The sequence below is a fragment of the Pectinophora gossypiella genome, chromosome 7, assembly GCF_024362695.1.
Source record: "Pectinophora gossypiella chromosome 7, ilPecGoss1.1, whole genome shotgun sequence".
Classification (NCBI taxonomy): Eukaryota; Metazoa; Arthropoda; class Insecta; order Lepidoptera; family Gelechiidae; genus Pectinophora; species Pectinophora gossypiella.
The window spans coordinates 7,454,442-7,470,694 of record NC_065410.1 but is presented as its reverse complement, the minus strand read 5'-3'; the positions used below and the strand labels follow the sequence as shown (position 1 = coordinate 7,470,694).

General features: G+C 37.2%; 1 protein-coding gene across 1 annotated transcript in view; it reads left to right on the top strand.

The window, feature by feature from the left end:
• Positions 1 to 16,253, top strand: part of LOC126368062 (uncharacterized) — a 57,813-nt gene that overhangs the window by 28,660 nt on the left and 12,900 nt on the right. The window contains exon 2 of the mRNA XM_050011937.1: positions 1,988 to 2,189. Within this exon, the coding sequence (XP_049867894.1) occupies positions 2,126 to 2,189 (64 nt within the window). The 5' untranslated portion in view covers positions 1,988 to 2,125. The remainder of the gene's footprint in view (positions 1 to 1,987; positions 2,190 to 16,253) is intronic.

Genomic DNA, 16,253 nt, shown 5'->3' with positions numbered 1-16,253 from the left:
TGGTAGAATATACCCTATTTATAATAAGTCCGTCAATGATCACAAGTTCCAAAAGATATTCGTAGCAAAATGCTACGCAGCTACATGCTACGCCAGGGGCTAAGCTCAGCGCTCGTAGCGGCAAAAAAAAATTCATTTCAATTTTATTTACTACAGAGCAAAGGTTCGGTATATTACTCTTATTTTCGAACATATCACACAATACTCTATCAACATACGTCGTTTTCAACGTGTTGTTACAGTAACGTCACGGCTCGTCACACCCAGATGCCACGTGTAGTTTGTTACGGATATTTCCGTTTTTTTCCTATCGTTACAATCATGGTTTGTGACGAAAAACTACTACTTATAATCTTGAGAAAAATATTATTGTACAAAACGTTTAAGGAAACAAAATTTACTTTGATTTGTTCGTCGTATAAATATTCTAGTTTTCTTTCGACAACAAAATCTTTTGATAAATACATTCACACCTGGAGATGCTAGTGATAGCATTATCCCATCCGCTTACTTAACCTGAAGATTTGACAGGTCCGGTTTGTTACAGAAGCGACTGCTTGTCTGACCTTCCAACTCGCGAAGATAAAACCAGCCCAATACAGGTTAGGTCACATATGTCCGAAAACGCATTTCTCGGGAATGTGGGTTTCCTCACGATGTTTTCCTTCGTCGTTATCAATTAAGTATCATTGCTATAATTAAGGTATGTGACATGTTAAAAAATAACATAATTTATATGCAATAATTCGATACCATCCACAAACTTAGCAAGACGCTTAAATTAGTTAGTTGTAGACAGACGCTCGCGGTGAGTAATCCGATACAGAATACTTGCGATACGAGATACACTAGGCGTTTACTTCGTAAAGTCATGATTGATTTATTAATGATCCAAACATGAATTCGAAAATCACTGGTTTAGGCATGTGCTGGATTCGAACCTGCGACCTCAAAGTGAGAGGCAAGCGTTCAACCAACTGGGCTACCACGGCTAAATAAATAAGTACATTAAGAAAGAAAATATTACAAAATACATTCGAAGAATATAGGTTGATATTTTATCAACGAAGGGCCTATGTTGATGTTACATCTGGTAGAGATATATCGAAGGTTCATTGAATAAAATGTTAGGTCGTCGGAAAGGGTCTACAAGCCTTTATTTTGTCAAGATTGATGTCACGCGCGGACGACAAATTGTTTTATATAACCTGCTCGTTTATTAACAATGAAGAAATGCTGCTGCTAATCATTATGATAAACGATGGTCTTTTAGCTACCTACAGTTTACGATACAAAAGATATAAAACATGGATACAAAAAGACGTTGATATTGAAACGAAAGATATTGATGTTAATCAAACAAACAGCATAATACGTAACAACCAAAACATACGTACATACATAAACTCAAGCCTATTTTACACTGGGGTAAGCAGAAACTATGGAATTCCATTTGCTTCGATCCTGACATACTTCTCAAAATAAAAACAAACACAGCATAACTTTATATGTATATTTATTTATTTTCATGGGTTAATAAACAATTATATAGATATGTTAACAATAGGTGTAGGATATTTTTCACATAAGTTCATATACAGTCAACCACATTATTCACGTATTAATTTACGTATTATTATATAAATGTGATCGAGGTATAGCTAGCGAAGAGGATGCACTTACCCCTCTGCCTACCCTTTTGGGGATTCACGCGTGGTGCTAAGATGTGTTCTGTGATGTTATCTCATTAGCGCTGTGTAAAAGTGTTATTTATAGTAATAGATTTATATATTCGGTGTCACTTGACTATTCTTTGACATCTGTAAAAATAGTGCAGTCTTTCTCTTACGACAGGTGCAAGACAGAGATAGGTAGTGCTAGTTTTAGAACAATAAAAAAATAAAATAAAGTTTAAATTTGAAAACAAAACTTAACAGAATTCTTTTGATATCATGTGACTAATAAAATATTTTCTCTTTGTTCACAGTGCCTGTCGGGATATGACAATAATCTAGCCGAAACCATAGTGATATACTAATATGGAGTTAAGTATATTGTGATAAGCAGAGTAGGTGTGAGTGTTGTGTGTTTGAAAGTGATGGTGGAATAGAGTTGGAGGGGGGCGATGGTGCAGTCCCATTGGTCATGGCGGGTTCTGGTCCTACTTCTACTCTGTGTTTTAAAACGAGGTCAGTATTAATATTATCATTATTTCATTTACCACCCCCTGGACTCTTCATGCAAAAAACCTCTTTTTTTACGTTGTCTTTGATTACATGTGGCTCTGCTCAACCCATTAGTGATTACGAGCGTAAGTGTATGTATATATGGGTAGCTAATAACCACAATCTCACTGGATATGCTTACCTAAGAAAAGGCCCCGATTCCTGCAGACCCTTCTAATTTTAATTTATACTTACCCGTCATTTTCTTATCCGCCGAAAACGAAAGGGACAGATGATTGACAATTGTTAACTTTAAAATGAGTGAATAAACCGGGCGAATGTAGGTATATCTTGCTGATATGCAACCCGTTTGACGTTTGTTGTCAACTTAATTATGTCGGGTTATTGGCCAATATAATATTTCGAGAGGGTTTTTTTGTTTAATTTCTGCCTAAAATTGACGTGTTTCATAAATTTTATGCCTGTCGATTACCCGTCCTAAAATTAGATGGTATCTACAGGAATTAGACTAATGATTTGAAACCAAGATTACTTTAAATCTTTATAAAAAAAACAGACTTCGGTAGGTTGTTCCAGCTTTTCGCTCCGATTTGTCTTTGCATATTTATGCAAAAGACAAATTATAATGTGCATTTGCACATTATAATTTTAAACCTGTGATCTCTTACGAGATGGACACAACTTATAAACGAAATTGCCAAAAAATAGATGGAATTATGTCAAGGGCATTTCTACGGAAGGGTCTATTTTTTCTCAATTCGGTGCCGAAATTGAAATTAGGCTTTTATGAATATTTTAATAACAAATATTGAACTATATTTCATCTTGAATCTAATGATGCAATTGGGACCAGATTTGGTGAAGTGGTTTATGAGAAAAGTTAATCACCGAATTGGACAACCACCGAATTGAGAAAATGAAACACCGATTTGAGAAGCGGCTCAGCGAATTGAGAAAATGAATCACGGAATTGAGAAATAAGCCAGCGAACTTAGAGATGTTGCTAGTTATTATAGAAATTATGCAATGAATGACCAATAATGATGTGGTATGGACATCTGATGACGAGGAATGGAAGTCATATTAGATGGTATGTGGTGAGTATGAATGTGCATGATGGACATAGGGGGTAGGAGACGACCGAAAAAGGTGTGGATTGGATTGCGTGAGGACGGATATGTGTATGAAAGGTGAATGAAACAAATGAATATCGTAAAAAATAGGAAACTTTTCCCCACGAAGGGAAGAAAATGATATATTTCATGTCTTGCCTAGGCTTGACCATGTGACATTATGCCTTCCTCACTTCCCTTTGACATGCGTAGTTCCAAGCGTTAATCTCCCTTGCGTTCGTCTAGTAGAGGTATCAACGCTGGTGGAGGAAATACCCAAGCTAGGTCGAAGTCCCATGTTTTGCTGAATGCATCTATGAAAATAGCACCTTTGTCCCTCACATCTCAGGCCACATAAATCGGAACTATTTTCGAATGAGAAGTTGCGAAAAGATCTATCTGAAGAATTCCCCACTTTTTGAATAGAAAGTTCGTCACTCGATCCGACAGATGCCAGTCCGCTAGATATTTCTGCCGCTAGAGGCTATCGGCAATCTCGTTAAAAACACCCAGAATGTAATAAGCAAAAATTTATATTCTGTTCCTTTGAGCAAGTTCCAGAAGTTTTACTACTAGGTCTGTTAAGAGACTGGAACTTGTTCCCCCCTGATTCCTTATATAGGACACTAGGACACAACCGTTTTGTTGTCGGACTGAATAATGATTCGTCGTTTTCGTAGTTGCGGTAACGTCATCTGAAATGCTCGGTATACTGCATACAGCTCTTTGCGATTTATATGCCACAAGGTTTGGCTCTTCTCCCAAACTCCGCTGATTAGAGACTCGTTGACATGAGCACCCCATCCGTTGTCTGAAGCATCTGTTGTGATGAATACTGTGTCCTGATATTTGAAAATTGTTCGTCCTTTGTGAAGGTGTTCCAACCACCAAGAACATTCCTGTAGAGCTTTTGTCGGTATTAGAAATTTCCGTGTTTTCTGGTGTTGAGGAAGACAATTGGCTGCACGTTGAAGATGTCTGATATGTAATCTTCCTAGGGGGACCGTGAAAGATGCAAAGCTCAATTTCCCTACAAGACTTTTTCCTGTGACCCAATTCCAGGTTCCTGATTTTAATACTTCCATAAGGATACTTGTTAAGTTGTCTATTCTGCTGTCCGGTAAAAAGGTTCTATTTTTCTCTGCGTCCCACATTATCCCCAAGTAGTCTAGACAATGGGTTGGTGGGCTCAGAGATTTATTTTTGTTTATTTTCCATCCAAGCTTCTCCAGATAATTTACCACGTATAAGGTGTCTTCCTCTAACTGGTCTTTCTGTTGATTGGCTAAGAGAAAATTGTCGAGGTAAACTATCACTCTTATCCCCTTTTCCCTTAGCCGTGCAGCGATGCAATTGATACCCTTGCAAATGTGAGCGGTGCAGTCGATAGGCCGAAAGGTAGGCAAGTAAACTGAAGTTTTCTGTATTGATGTACTATTGTCAAGAATTTTCTGTGACCTGTCTTTATAACTTTATATCTATTTTAATGTAGCATGGTATTCATCTTGTGGCAAGATAGCATTTCTTCTCTGCTCAATAGCTTCTACCTTGCGACCGCATACATATTGTAGGACATCATCCGATATATTTTTAAAACCTGAGTTTGATCCCAAAAATGCATCCTTAAGATCCTGTTTCAGAGTAGGATGTTTGGTTCAAAGTTCCTTCATAGTATTCTCGTTGCAATAACAAGCCGTGTAAAGTCGTCCAGAAACCGGTTTCCTGCTTTATCAAAAAATCAGCTGTGGTGTTTGACGAGTTAAACTTCTTTAAGCAAGGGTTAACTCAAAAGGCGTGAAAGACGAATAACGAATCTGCTTTTATGCTAGTTCACCCAACCTCAAGCACTTGATTCCCTCAAGGATCTTGTTCCTTAGTCATGGAAGCGAAATCAAAATCTTCTACTTACATCTTCTTCAGGTAATAGATCCGGAGCTTTCCAGGTGAATGATTTCGTTGTATCCTCCTCAAGACATCCTTCGTGCGAACGACATTCATCGTCTGAAGTATTATCGAGCCTCTTTAAGATGTTGGAAAGCATGTCCTTCATCTCACTAAAGTTCTGTTCTAATTTATCGACCCTGGACAATTTCTTTGACTTCGATGATGAGGACCGAACTGTAGATAGATCGTCTGTATCTTCACTATCTGTTAATTCCTTAGACGCATCCTTACGGCTTAAAAGCAGTGGTTTTAATTCAGCGAGTGAAGCCACTATCAGCTCATTTAGCACAGCTGATCCTCTGATCCTTGAACTGATTTAAGGTGTGCAAATTATGAGACCTACACAAAAGGGCCATTCCAGTATTCATTCCATACAGTCAGATATCACCTAAATACTTTATTAATTTAGCACAAATATTATGAAATACTTCATAAACAAAATTAATATCTTCCACCGATTTTAGAATTGACACTACCCCAAAAAAAACGAACGATTTCGACCCTTCGAAAAACTCTCCTCTATGCAGCAGTCCGCCCATCCACACATCTCGGGCACTCGGGCGCACCTGGCTCTTCACGGGAACCGGGTAGTGATGATAGTACTGCGCGTAGTTAGTGATGTAAGCTGACAAAACTTAATTTCACCGAATTGAGACACATGCTGGCTTCAAAATTAAAATATGACATTGTACTAAAACTAAAGGGTTCACAATAAACACAATTACGTATTTAGCTTTATTAACTATCCCTTGTTCTGTGAACGTTAAAATTATGCTCTGGAAACTAGTATTTTAAAAGTTATGTAGCAATAACGAGTCAATTCTGGAATGGCTTCACGTCATTTTAAGCCAAATTCTGCCCGTTTTCAAACTTCGGGATTTTTTTTTGATGCTTTTATAAATCTTTACGGGCTTCTAAACTACTCTCCACCAAGCCAAGAGTTCTATAAATACGTGAGTATTTTTTCCAAGTACGTAATTAGATGCTACAGGTACTTTTTTCACTGGAATCACTCAATCGGCCCTTCCCGTAGAAATGCCCTCAACTTTGTGGTTACTACTTAAGAATGAATTTCCACCTAATCAAATGATTTTAAGAAAAGAAGAGCAACAACTTTTCCCTAACATACCACTTAAGTAAATCTTTTCATCCAATCAAAGTCTTTCCTAGTGAGAAGCTGAGAAGGGATAAATCCGTACCTCATCCGTCAATAGTCAAACGGTTGATTCCAAAGTGGATTCCGTACAAAATCCTCTTTCAGAATCAGTGGGTTTTCTACAGGCTTTTGCTACGCTTGTAATAAATGCCTATCTGTCAGCACTTTACACTAGAGGGTTTTACTTGATTTTATAATGTGCTTTATTTGATTTTTTTATAATGTGCGGCCCGTGCTAAGCACGTTCCACGGCGTTGGTATTTTACGAGACCTATCGCGTAAAACGCGTTCATTTGTTTGTCTTCCCAGGCATAGTCGCAAACCCGTCTATTGACCTATTATGCTGAGGGAGATCCTTTTTTTATTTTGGACGCCTCCACAATGTGTATTTTAAGTATTAATATATTTTAATTGATTTTCTCTGTTTGTGTTCTTATGTAAATTTGAGTTAGTTAATGTGGCGTCCAATGTAATAGGTTAAAAATGTTTTTCTTTCTTCTTTGTTTTTCATTTTTTTTTTTATATTTATTCCCAAGGGGAGCTACTTTGCTATAATTTGCAGACCTGTTATTGCATTTCCAAGCCATTCTGAACACAATCTTCAATTTCCCATTTCCTAGGTATTTTAGTTACGTATTTCCTCTTCGGTTAGCTTCTAAGAACCGCACATCCTGTTGCGATGAAACTGATACCTATCTGTGTCCGTTATCTGCGTATGACAGTGCAGACCCCATAACAACAGTGCTATTAGGACACTTCAACAACGATATATGGATGACGTCACAGACAGTCTGGTTAACTCAATCATATTCCAACAATTCATCGATTCGGTATGATTTGATAGACACACAGATGTACAATTTTTATTCTCATTATTGTTCGTAATACAAATTCGCTTCCTGTAAATTATGTTTTTTATTTTATTATTAAAGCTGTATGGCCTTTTTTATCAGTGATGAGTCGTTCCAGGAAATGTTTCGGTTGTGAAAAAATCTTTAATAGTAAGGACTTTCTGGTCTTACCTGTCTAAATGTAATAAAGTTCATCTTACATAAGTTTTGCACCTTTAAAGCTGGGAACATTCACAAAGTTCACATTCCCGAGAACGGCACATCACTAATAAATGACATTCAACTTTTGTTTTGTTAAACGATAATTATTCAGCTAGCGTAACATTCATAATATTGATTATTTCAATGGGAAAAGTATGTTAACTCAAACATATTCTCTAAACGTATTTTTCTCACTTTCTAGGTATCTGTATCAGAAAGATTTCAAAACTTTTATTCAGCCGGTTCCTCCTTTTATATTTCCGTTATTTACTATTAAAACCAATATAACATTGCGATAAGGGTGACCCAACAACAATATATTGGATAACGTCACAAGCAGCAACCATGCGGCTATGTCCTCGGTCGAGCGCTCTCTGTGCTAAAACATATTATTTTTCACGCTCACTGATTTAGGGATGCCCAGCTACTATAATAAAATGCTTTTCTGTAAATCTTTAGACAGTTTTCAAATAAACAATCGTTTGCTACCTCTGCATGGTACGAATTGTTACTATGTTCTTGGCTGATTTTGCGAACTGACGTATTAGCAAATATATTGCTAAAATATTTTTTGTGGAACACAATCGCTGTGTCGGTTTTACGATACATCACACTATTAAATACGAAAATTGAATAATTGAATACAATTAAAGTGGAACGCCATCCTTGCTACCGTCCAGAGCGGCTATCGACATCTGAATTCTCCGAGGAAACATCATATTACACGGCCATTTGTTCAGGGTTGCTAGTCAGAAAACAAAGCGCCCATTTTGTTGATTGATCACTCTCTTGTTTATTATTTTTTACAAAAGCAAACAAAGCTTTTGATACAATAGCCTGTTATTTTTCAGTTTTACTGAACAACAAGCACAACAAACCACTTTTCGTGATGTTATTTACATAAGTTCGTAGTTTGTTCAATGCATTATTGGAAACAATAATAGGAAATTTAGACTGTTTTGTGCCATACCCATCCATCACCATCTTGGAATTGTCTAAGGCTTAAGTGACGGTGGACTGGCTGTCAATTTGACCCTCCACAGATCATCATATTTTTTCTAGCGAATATTGAGTGTAGCTTCAAGTTTATTTACTTCTTTTACAGTTTATTGTATACAGATCAGGACATAAAGTCAAGCACACTCTACACAAGACTGACAAGCGGTTTAGCTTATTTTTAGCAATCGTTATCAATCAATGATCCCCCTAGCATTATCCTGTTTCTCACAGGGTCCGCTTATCTAACCTGTAGATTTGACAGCTCCAGTTTTTTACAGAAGCGATTGCTTGTCTTACCTTCCAACCCGCGAAGGGAAAACCAGCCCAATACAGGTTAGGTCACATACGTCCGAAAATGCATTTTTCGGTAATGTGGATTTCCTCACGATGTTTTCCTTCGTCGTAATCAATTAAGTATTATTGATATAATCAAAGTATGTGACATTTAAAAAAATAACATAACTAATTTAATATGCAATAATTCGATACCATCCACAAAGTTAGCAAGACGCTTAATTACGTAGTTAGTTGTAGACCGACGCTCGCGGTGAATATCCGACACAACATACTTGCGATACGAGATACACTAGGCGTTTGCTTCGTAAAGTCGTATTACGAATGGGTTATACAGTTTTAATATAATAATAACGAGATTATAACGTGTCCATTCAAATCCAGCCTAAGCCTAATTTGTTTTGGAATTCATTCTTTAGTCATAAATGATTATCACGTACTCAGCGGTGAAGGCAAACATCGTGAGAAAACCCACATTCCCGAGAAATGCATATTTGGAGGTACGTGGCTTAACCTAGGTTGGATTTCCCTTCGCGGGTTGGAAGGTCAAACAGGCAGTTGCTTCTGTAAAATCGGACCTGTCAAATCCTCAGGTTAGGTAAGTGGACCTTTGAAAAACGGGATAATGTTAGGGAGATGATGATATAAAGTTTATGTACTCCGGTAGTAGCAGCTGTAGGCACTTTCTATAGATTTCATGTTTCGTTTGTACTGGAAGCAGTGCTTTCTTTACACCAATATCACATAGTAAAACAAATCTTATAAATAAAAATCTCCGTTGATCAACATATGACATATTTTAGCTGAGAGCTAAATAATTATATACCTGCGTCAAATCGTACTGCTAGTGAATGGTTGAAGTTGTCGAGAGCTACACAACTTTGCACTAGCTGAAATGAAATTATACTAATTCAGGAATACGATAAGGGCACACCCATACTGGGACTGTGACTAGGCGTGTTTTATAAGGTCTCGATTGCTTAATGAAATTATTGTCACTAACATTTACACCTATGAACACATTTAGAAGACACATACATTATATTTATACCAAGATCATACTATTACATTGCTTTGTTTGTCGAAAAGTTATACAAATATAGAATATTTTTTTTTTTAGATTTTATTCTAGTTTTTCAGCCAGAGTCGCGAGTTTTACGTAACATCGAAAGCAGGGACGGGTTTTTTTATAATTCTTATAATAACAAATAATGGCGGCACTACATTTTGCGACATTCTTCACACCGATCTATCACTATCGCAATCTACCAAATAAATAAAAATAAATGTATAACTACCCTAAGCAAAGGTTCCATAACAATTCTTTCGTAGACTCAAATAAAAAAAATGCTGACAGTTTTTCAATTATGCAAAGTGCCACCGAGGGCGTTGACAGCCCTATTAGAGAGAACATTTCAGAACCGTATCGAAGTGTTCGGTTCACCTGCGAATCAGTGAACCAAAACGATTCATAGCTTCACCCGACCAGGCATTTTGCTGAAAGGTTTCTGTCATAAGCACGAATTATCAAGTTCTTTGTAGCACGAATTATTAACGTGCTTCGGAGGGCACTTTAAGCCGTTGGTCCCGGATATTAGCCGTAAAAAGCGTCTCCATCAACCCGCAGTAGAGAAGCGTGGTGAAGTGTGCTCCATATCCCCCTCCGATTGATTGAGAGGAGGCCTGTGCTCAGCAGTGGGACGTATGTAAGCTGTTTATGTTATGAATTATTAACGAATTCATTTTCCTTGATTTGGGAATTTAAAACGACGAACTTACCTCCTATACTTAGTCGTATCAACACAGAGTTGTCGTACTAATAGCATGAAGTATTAAGGTTCCAGTTTCTGCTAGCTGTGATACCTACTAAGTCGCGATTCCACACATTTTGTACCTATGGATTTATAAAACCTCGCGACAGCAGAGCTGCAGCAATGCGACTAGTTTGAAGACACCCTTAGTACGTACTTTATTAATTAGTTCTTCTACAAGACATGTCCATTATCACAATGAGGTTAAAAGTAACGACCAATTTGTTTAACAGCTTACTAGAGTAACCTTCACATTAAACAGCCTGCTAATTTTAAACCTCCCTGATATTATAATTGATTAGCGTTCAGGTCGATATTAACAATGTTTGGTCTACACTAGCCTTGGGCTGGAACGTTTTAAATAGTAAGCCAGCGTTCACGCACAAATTCCACAAACAAATAAATTGCCAGTAGGCACACTATTCCAATTCGAAAACTAATTTTCCAACACCATTATTGCAACAGTTAGCAGTTTGAGAGTTTGTTGGCATTTTCATTGTACGTTAAACAAATGTTGTAAACATTTTTGTACGAGTTTGACGGCTCGGTGCTGGACATTGTTGTACTTACAATGTTGTTTTTTTAAATAGTCTGAGTCAAAAAATGAATCTAAATTACGTAGTCAATGACATTTCGTGAGTCATTTAGCTAAACGTAATTTAGTATGCAATTAGTTATGATTATTTACATTGATATTGATAGATCGCTTCAGATCCAATTTTTACATACCTGAAGCCAATCGTAGAAATAAAATGTAATCGTAACATTTTCAAACTTGATGCTAAACTATCCCAATTCGCGAATTCCCTACACAGGAAACTTGCATGTCATCGCTATTAAAGTCAACCCTACACAGGCGGAGAGAGGCACGTACCTAAAAAGCCCACAGTCTTCCGGAGCGAGACAAGTATTGTGCCTCGGGCAGCGCACGAGCCACGTCGGATGCTGCCTTTACATCTACACACGTCTCCACAACGACGCATATTTCCTTTGCTTTATTGAAAGTTAATGCCTCGGTCCGCGTATACTGAGATAGTTACAACGTTCTATGTTGGAAATAGTAACGTAGAAGTAGGCAAATACTTACTAATTATCTTACTTTATTACTTCTCTATAGAACTAAGAGTAAGGAGCCTTATAAAGCGTGCGTTGACACTGGAGTGTCTTAAAAGTGGACTTAGGGGTTGGGTACATTCCAACATGATAGAACATTATATGAACGAAAGGCTGATCACCTATCACCATACAGTTCATCTCATCTATCATGCGATTTGGTGTCAGTAATGGCTGCAATCTATTTTCTGATTACATGTGTCCAGCACCTTGGGAAAGACACCACTTCTAAGGCATTTGTTTCCAGTTTCCTTTGTCAATATTTTTACCTGACATACATAAGCTCACTACTATATCCCAATTAGGGTAGTCAGAGATCCATCGCACGATGAACTAAGTACCCACACCTGACCGAGCTTTCTGTTAGACCTACGTGATAGGTGGTGATAATGGTACCTGACAACGAATATAATAACATGAAATATCTTCTATCGTATGTGTTGTGAGGTGGAGTACCGACCTCATCAACCATGGTGTCAGGGTTACTATTGAGCCGCCAATGGCCCCTGACATGGCTCATGTAACATGTACATCAGTAAAACTAACCAACCTAGGGTGGTTGGTCCCTTTGGTTGGTCCCCGTTGGTACCTAAAAATAGGGACTCTTACTTTCGGACAATCAGGTGATCAGCATGTGATGTCCTAACCAAACTAGGGACCACAAAGTAATTGTTGTGATATGTCCCCACCGGGAATCGAACCCAGGACCTCAGGATCGTGAGCCCAAAGCTCAACCACTGGGGTCGTTCAAAAATGAAATACATGAAATATAAATTAATAACACTCCTAAATCTACGGCATTCATTGACTAAACAGCGGAAGCCGTATTTAAAGCGATCCTTATCAAATCTTACAAAGGCGGAAATAGGTGTTATAAAATATTTTAATAGGCCATTTCCATAGGACGCGGTATTTACCTCGACATTTTAAATTGTTCCTAATTTTATACGACCCCATTCCTTCTAATAAAAGCGTGCGAATCAGAGAAATCATGACGTGAAGACAATCGGATCCGCGAACATAGTGTTGGGATTTTAATTCTCACGGACACATAATCCAGGGGAGTTAAAGGGCCACATCGAAGCAATTCACCTAAAAAAACAGTATTGCTTTTTGACATTTATTCGCATTGCGCATTTACTTTCATATGCGCAAATGTCATATTGTCATATTGCTTTTTTACATGAATTGTTTCGATGTGGCGTTTTTAAACCCCCAGTTCTATCCGTTTTATTCATGCATTCGTAATAAATGTATTGATGTGAATGAAGGTAGTATTAAATTTTTAGCTGTAAGCACGACGCAAATAAAAAATATGTTTCTGCCAGAATTCATACCAGTAAACACAGTTTTAAGCTTCAATGCGCAGATATAGTGCTTATTTCTATAATATTTAATCATTTACAATTTTATTAAGAAAGACCTTAATTAAGTGACTAAAATCAGAACTAGCAGTGAAAAAACTTCTTATCGTACATCGACTTTCTTAGCTGATGTCTTTTACATTTTCTATAGCGTAGATCATTTCTATTTACGTTTCGGACGAGTACCACCGTCCTATCTTTCTCAAAATCTGGCCTAGGAGGGTCAAACTTATACAAATACTATTACAGAAGATATACAGAAGGTATGTTGTTATATTACCGCTGTACGTATATATATGTATATATATATTTTATTGTTTTGCCAAAGACACTAACATTAGTTTTTAAGTCATTTGTAACTTACATAATTATGATCCTTAGACTGAAATAAATACTTTTATTATTAAATAAAACTCAAAAGAAAATAACATAATACGTTCAGCTGCTTTTCATCACGGACATATCGTATTACAGACTAATGAAGGATAATATCTATAAGTACCTAGTTAATATCCATTTCAACTTAATAAACATTGATTAATGTTGCCTTATGGTGAATGAAACTCATTCGACGTGATATGTCAGTTTAATCCAGATAAAAAAAAATCCCCAAGAATGTGACTTTGGAAAAATGCACTACAAATATAAACGACATAATGTTGTATGCGATCCTGAATACCAAGAGTGGCTGCAAGTTGCGTTGAAGACTGCGGACATAAATGGTGCCTGTCTAAGTTCGTATCTAGCTAAAGGAGGTTTATGATAATCGGCGTAGCCAGTGAGATTGTAAGTAGGTACTTTGTTGTAATGGCTAAGTGCAGTACGTGCCCAGAGTGGAACGAAGCGCAATCAAATTATAAGGAAGGTTAAGAGGAAGATTTTTAAAGATTTATTTTTATATGAAATGGTAGGTAAGATATTTGTGTGATCAATTACATTGTTCTAAATAAATTAACAGCCTGCGTGGTCTAGTGATTAGAGCGTTAGGCTCACGATCTGGAGGTCCGGGTTCGATTGGGACATTGTCGAAATCACTTTGAAAGACTGTCCTTTGTTTGGTTAGGACTTGGTGATTCAGGCTTGAATCGCCTGATTGTCTGAAAGAGTAAGATGATTCCGTGCTTTGGAGGGCACGTTAAGCCATTGGTCCCGGCTATTAGCGGTAAAAACACCTCCACCAACCCGCATTGGAGCAGCGTGGTGGAGTATGCTCCATACCCCCTCCGGTTGATTGAGGGGAGGCCTGTGCCCAGCAGGCCGGAACGTATATAGGCTGTTTATGTATGTTCTGTTATGTACTTCAATTAAAGGGGTGAGGGTTGGTATATAGAAATCAAGACAATAATTAGAGAAAATGAGGATATTAACCTACTATGCGGAAAGCAAAACCCAAAAATGTCACCCAGGTGCCCGGTGGCTTACACTATGAGCAGTACGCGCTCAATGTCAAAATTTAAGATAACGTAAATAATCGACTTTATCTTCATTTACCACGAGTGCTTATTTTCCATAAAGAGCCGTGATAGTACAATGTAATGGTAGCTGACAGGTTACCCTGTTTGATCAGCGTACAATTCAACATAATCCAGTAATAATTGATTATATAAACAACCATGGCATTCCGTTATTAGTGTGTCACTTTGTTGTATCACTCGCGATGGTAATTCCGCCTCTCCCTTTGAATAGTAATACTAGGTACTTCTGGGAACTGTCGACAAATAAGCGTATTTGTTTATTCTATCCCCTAAAGAATAGCAAGCCAAAACACGTTTGTTAACAAATGTAAACCAAAGTACACACGCAAACAACCCACGTTTGAATCGTATCTCAAAGGAGAAGGGAGGATTCGTATTCGTACTTACCATACGTTTTCTAAGAATTGAATAGACGATGCCTAAACCTATACATTTAGGGTGGTTGGGGAAAGAAAGGTCTCGAATAAAATAAGCAAACATACCCGAAACCTCAAACGACGGTATTTCGACATTGTTTTGGGAACTTATACCAAACAAGTCACGTCTAAAAATAATATACTTTATATGCGTCATCTAAGATCGATAAACATTGCCCAGCTACGACTTAAAAAAAAAAACAAAAGGAAATCCAATCATAAGGTCAAGTTGAAAATACATTTTTTTGGTTAAATTTGCCCCGAGAAGGAGCAGGCAAAGGAACATAGCCATACAGCCTGGTCAAATGAAATTTTTCTTCATGTGATTTCTTGAATTTGTTAAAGACTGTGAAAGTGATAATAAAATTATGGATTGAAATAAGTTGACATGTCAATCTTATTATAGTGAGTGACCTTTCCGCCTCTGTAAAATCTTGACAAAACAACTTAAATGAAGAATATAAGTATACGAGTAGAATAACGTCACCGATTATATTTAAATCATTCGTAGCTAATATTTTTATTTTCCTTCATGTTAAGTCCCTACTTATACTTACTTATCTACTTTAAAAAAAAACATAGGTAGGCGTAGCGAGGTTTTCGTGAAAATGAGGTATATTGTCGGCTAAGTTAGATTACCGTTTATGATTGATGTATATAATTTTCTAAGACGGATAAAAATATTTTTAAGGATTTTTGCTTACTACAGTTATTGTATAACATGGATAATTACTTTTTTAACGAAGCCATTGGCGACTATCAAGTTACTGTCTAACCTGACTACTGGTTGAACCCGGTTTCGCCTGTGTACAATTTTTACTATAAGTACACCATTTTTTTAAGAATAACAGTATGTTTGAGAACTTAAGTTTTATAAAAGAAAGAAAATGTAAAAAATAACCCAACTATAAAAAAGTAGTCACAGGATTTATTCGAGGCTTTTGACCACGGAGTAACCTACTCTGGGGAGCCGATGATGTACTTTTCAATAGATTTAACAGACTTTTATAACGGTTTAAGTTCTTTCAAAGAACTTCGCGCGATGACGGTAGTTATGTCTACTGAACTTTTATTCGCTTTAAAGGCTTAGGGCGTTTTTTCTCTATATTCGATCTGAATTTATGAATTATGGACACTTAGTAGAAAATTACTTAAAGATAACTATAGTGCGTAAGCTAGCTGACATACAAATAGTTCTACGAGCACTTCGGATTCGTTAATTGACGGCCCGGATCGAATTTGGATCAGATGAATTGTCACTTAATGCCCTTAGAAGAGGGATAGTTTGGCGGGAACCAAAGGAGTTTTTCGGCGCGGTATCCCTCTATTCT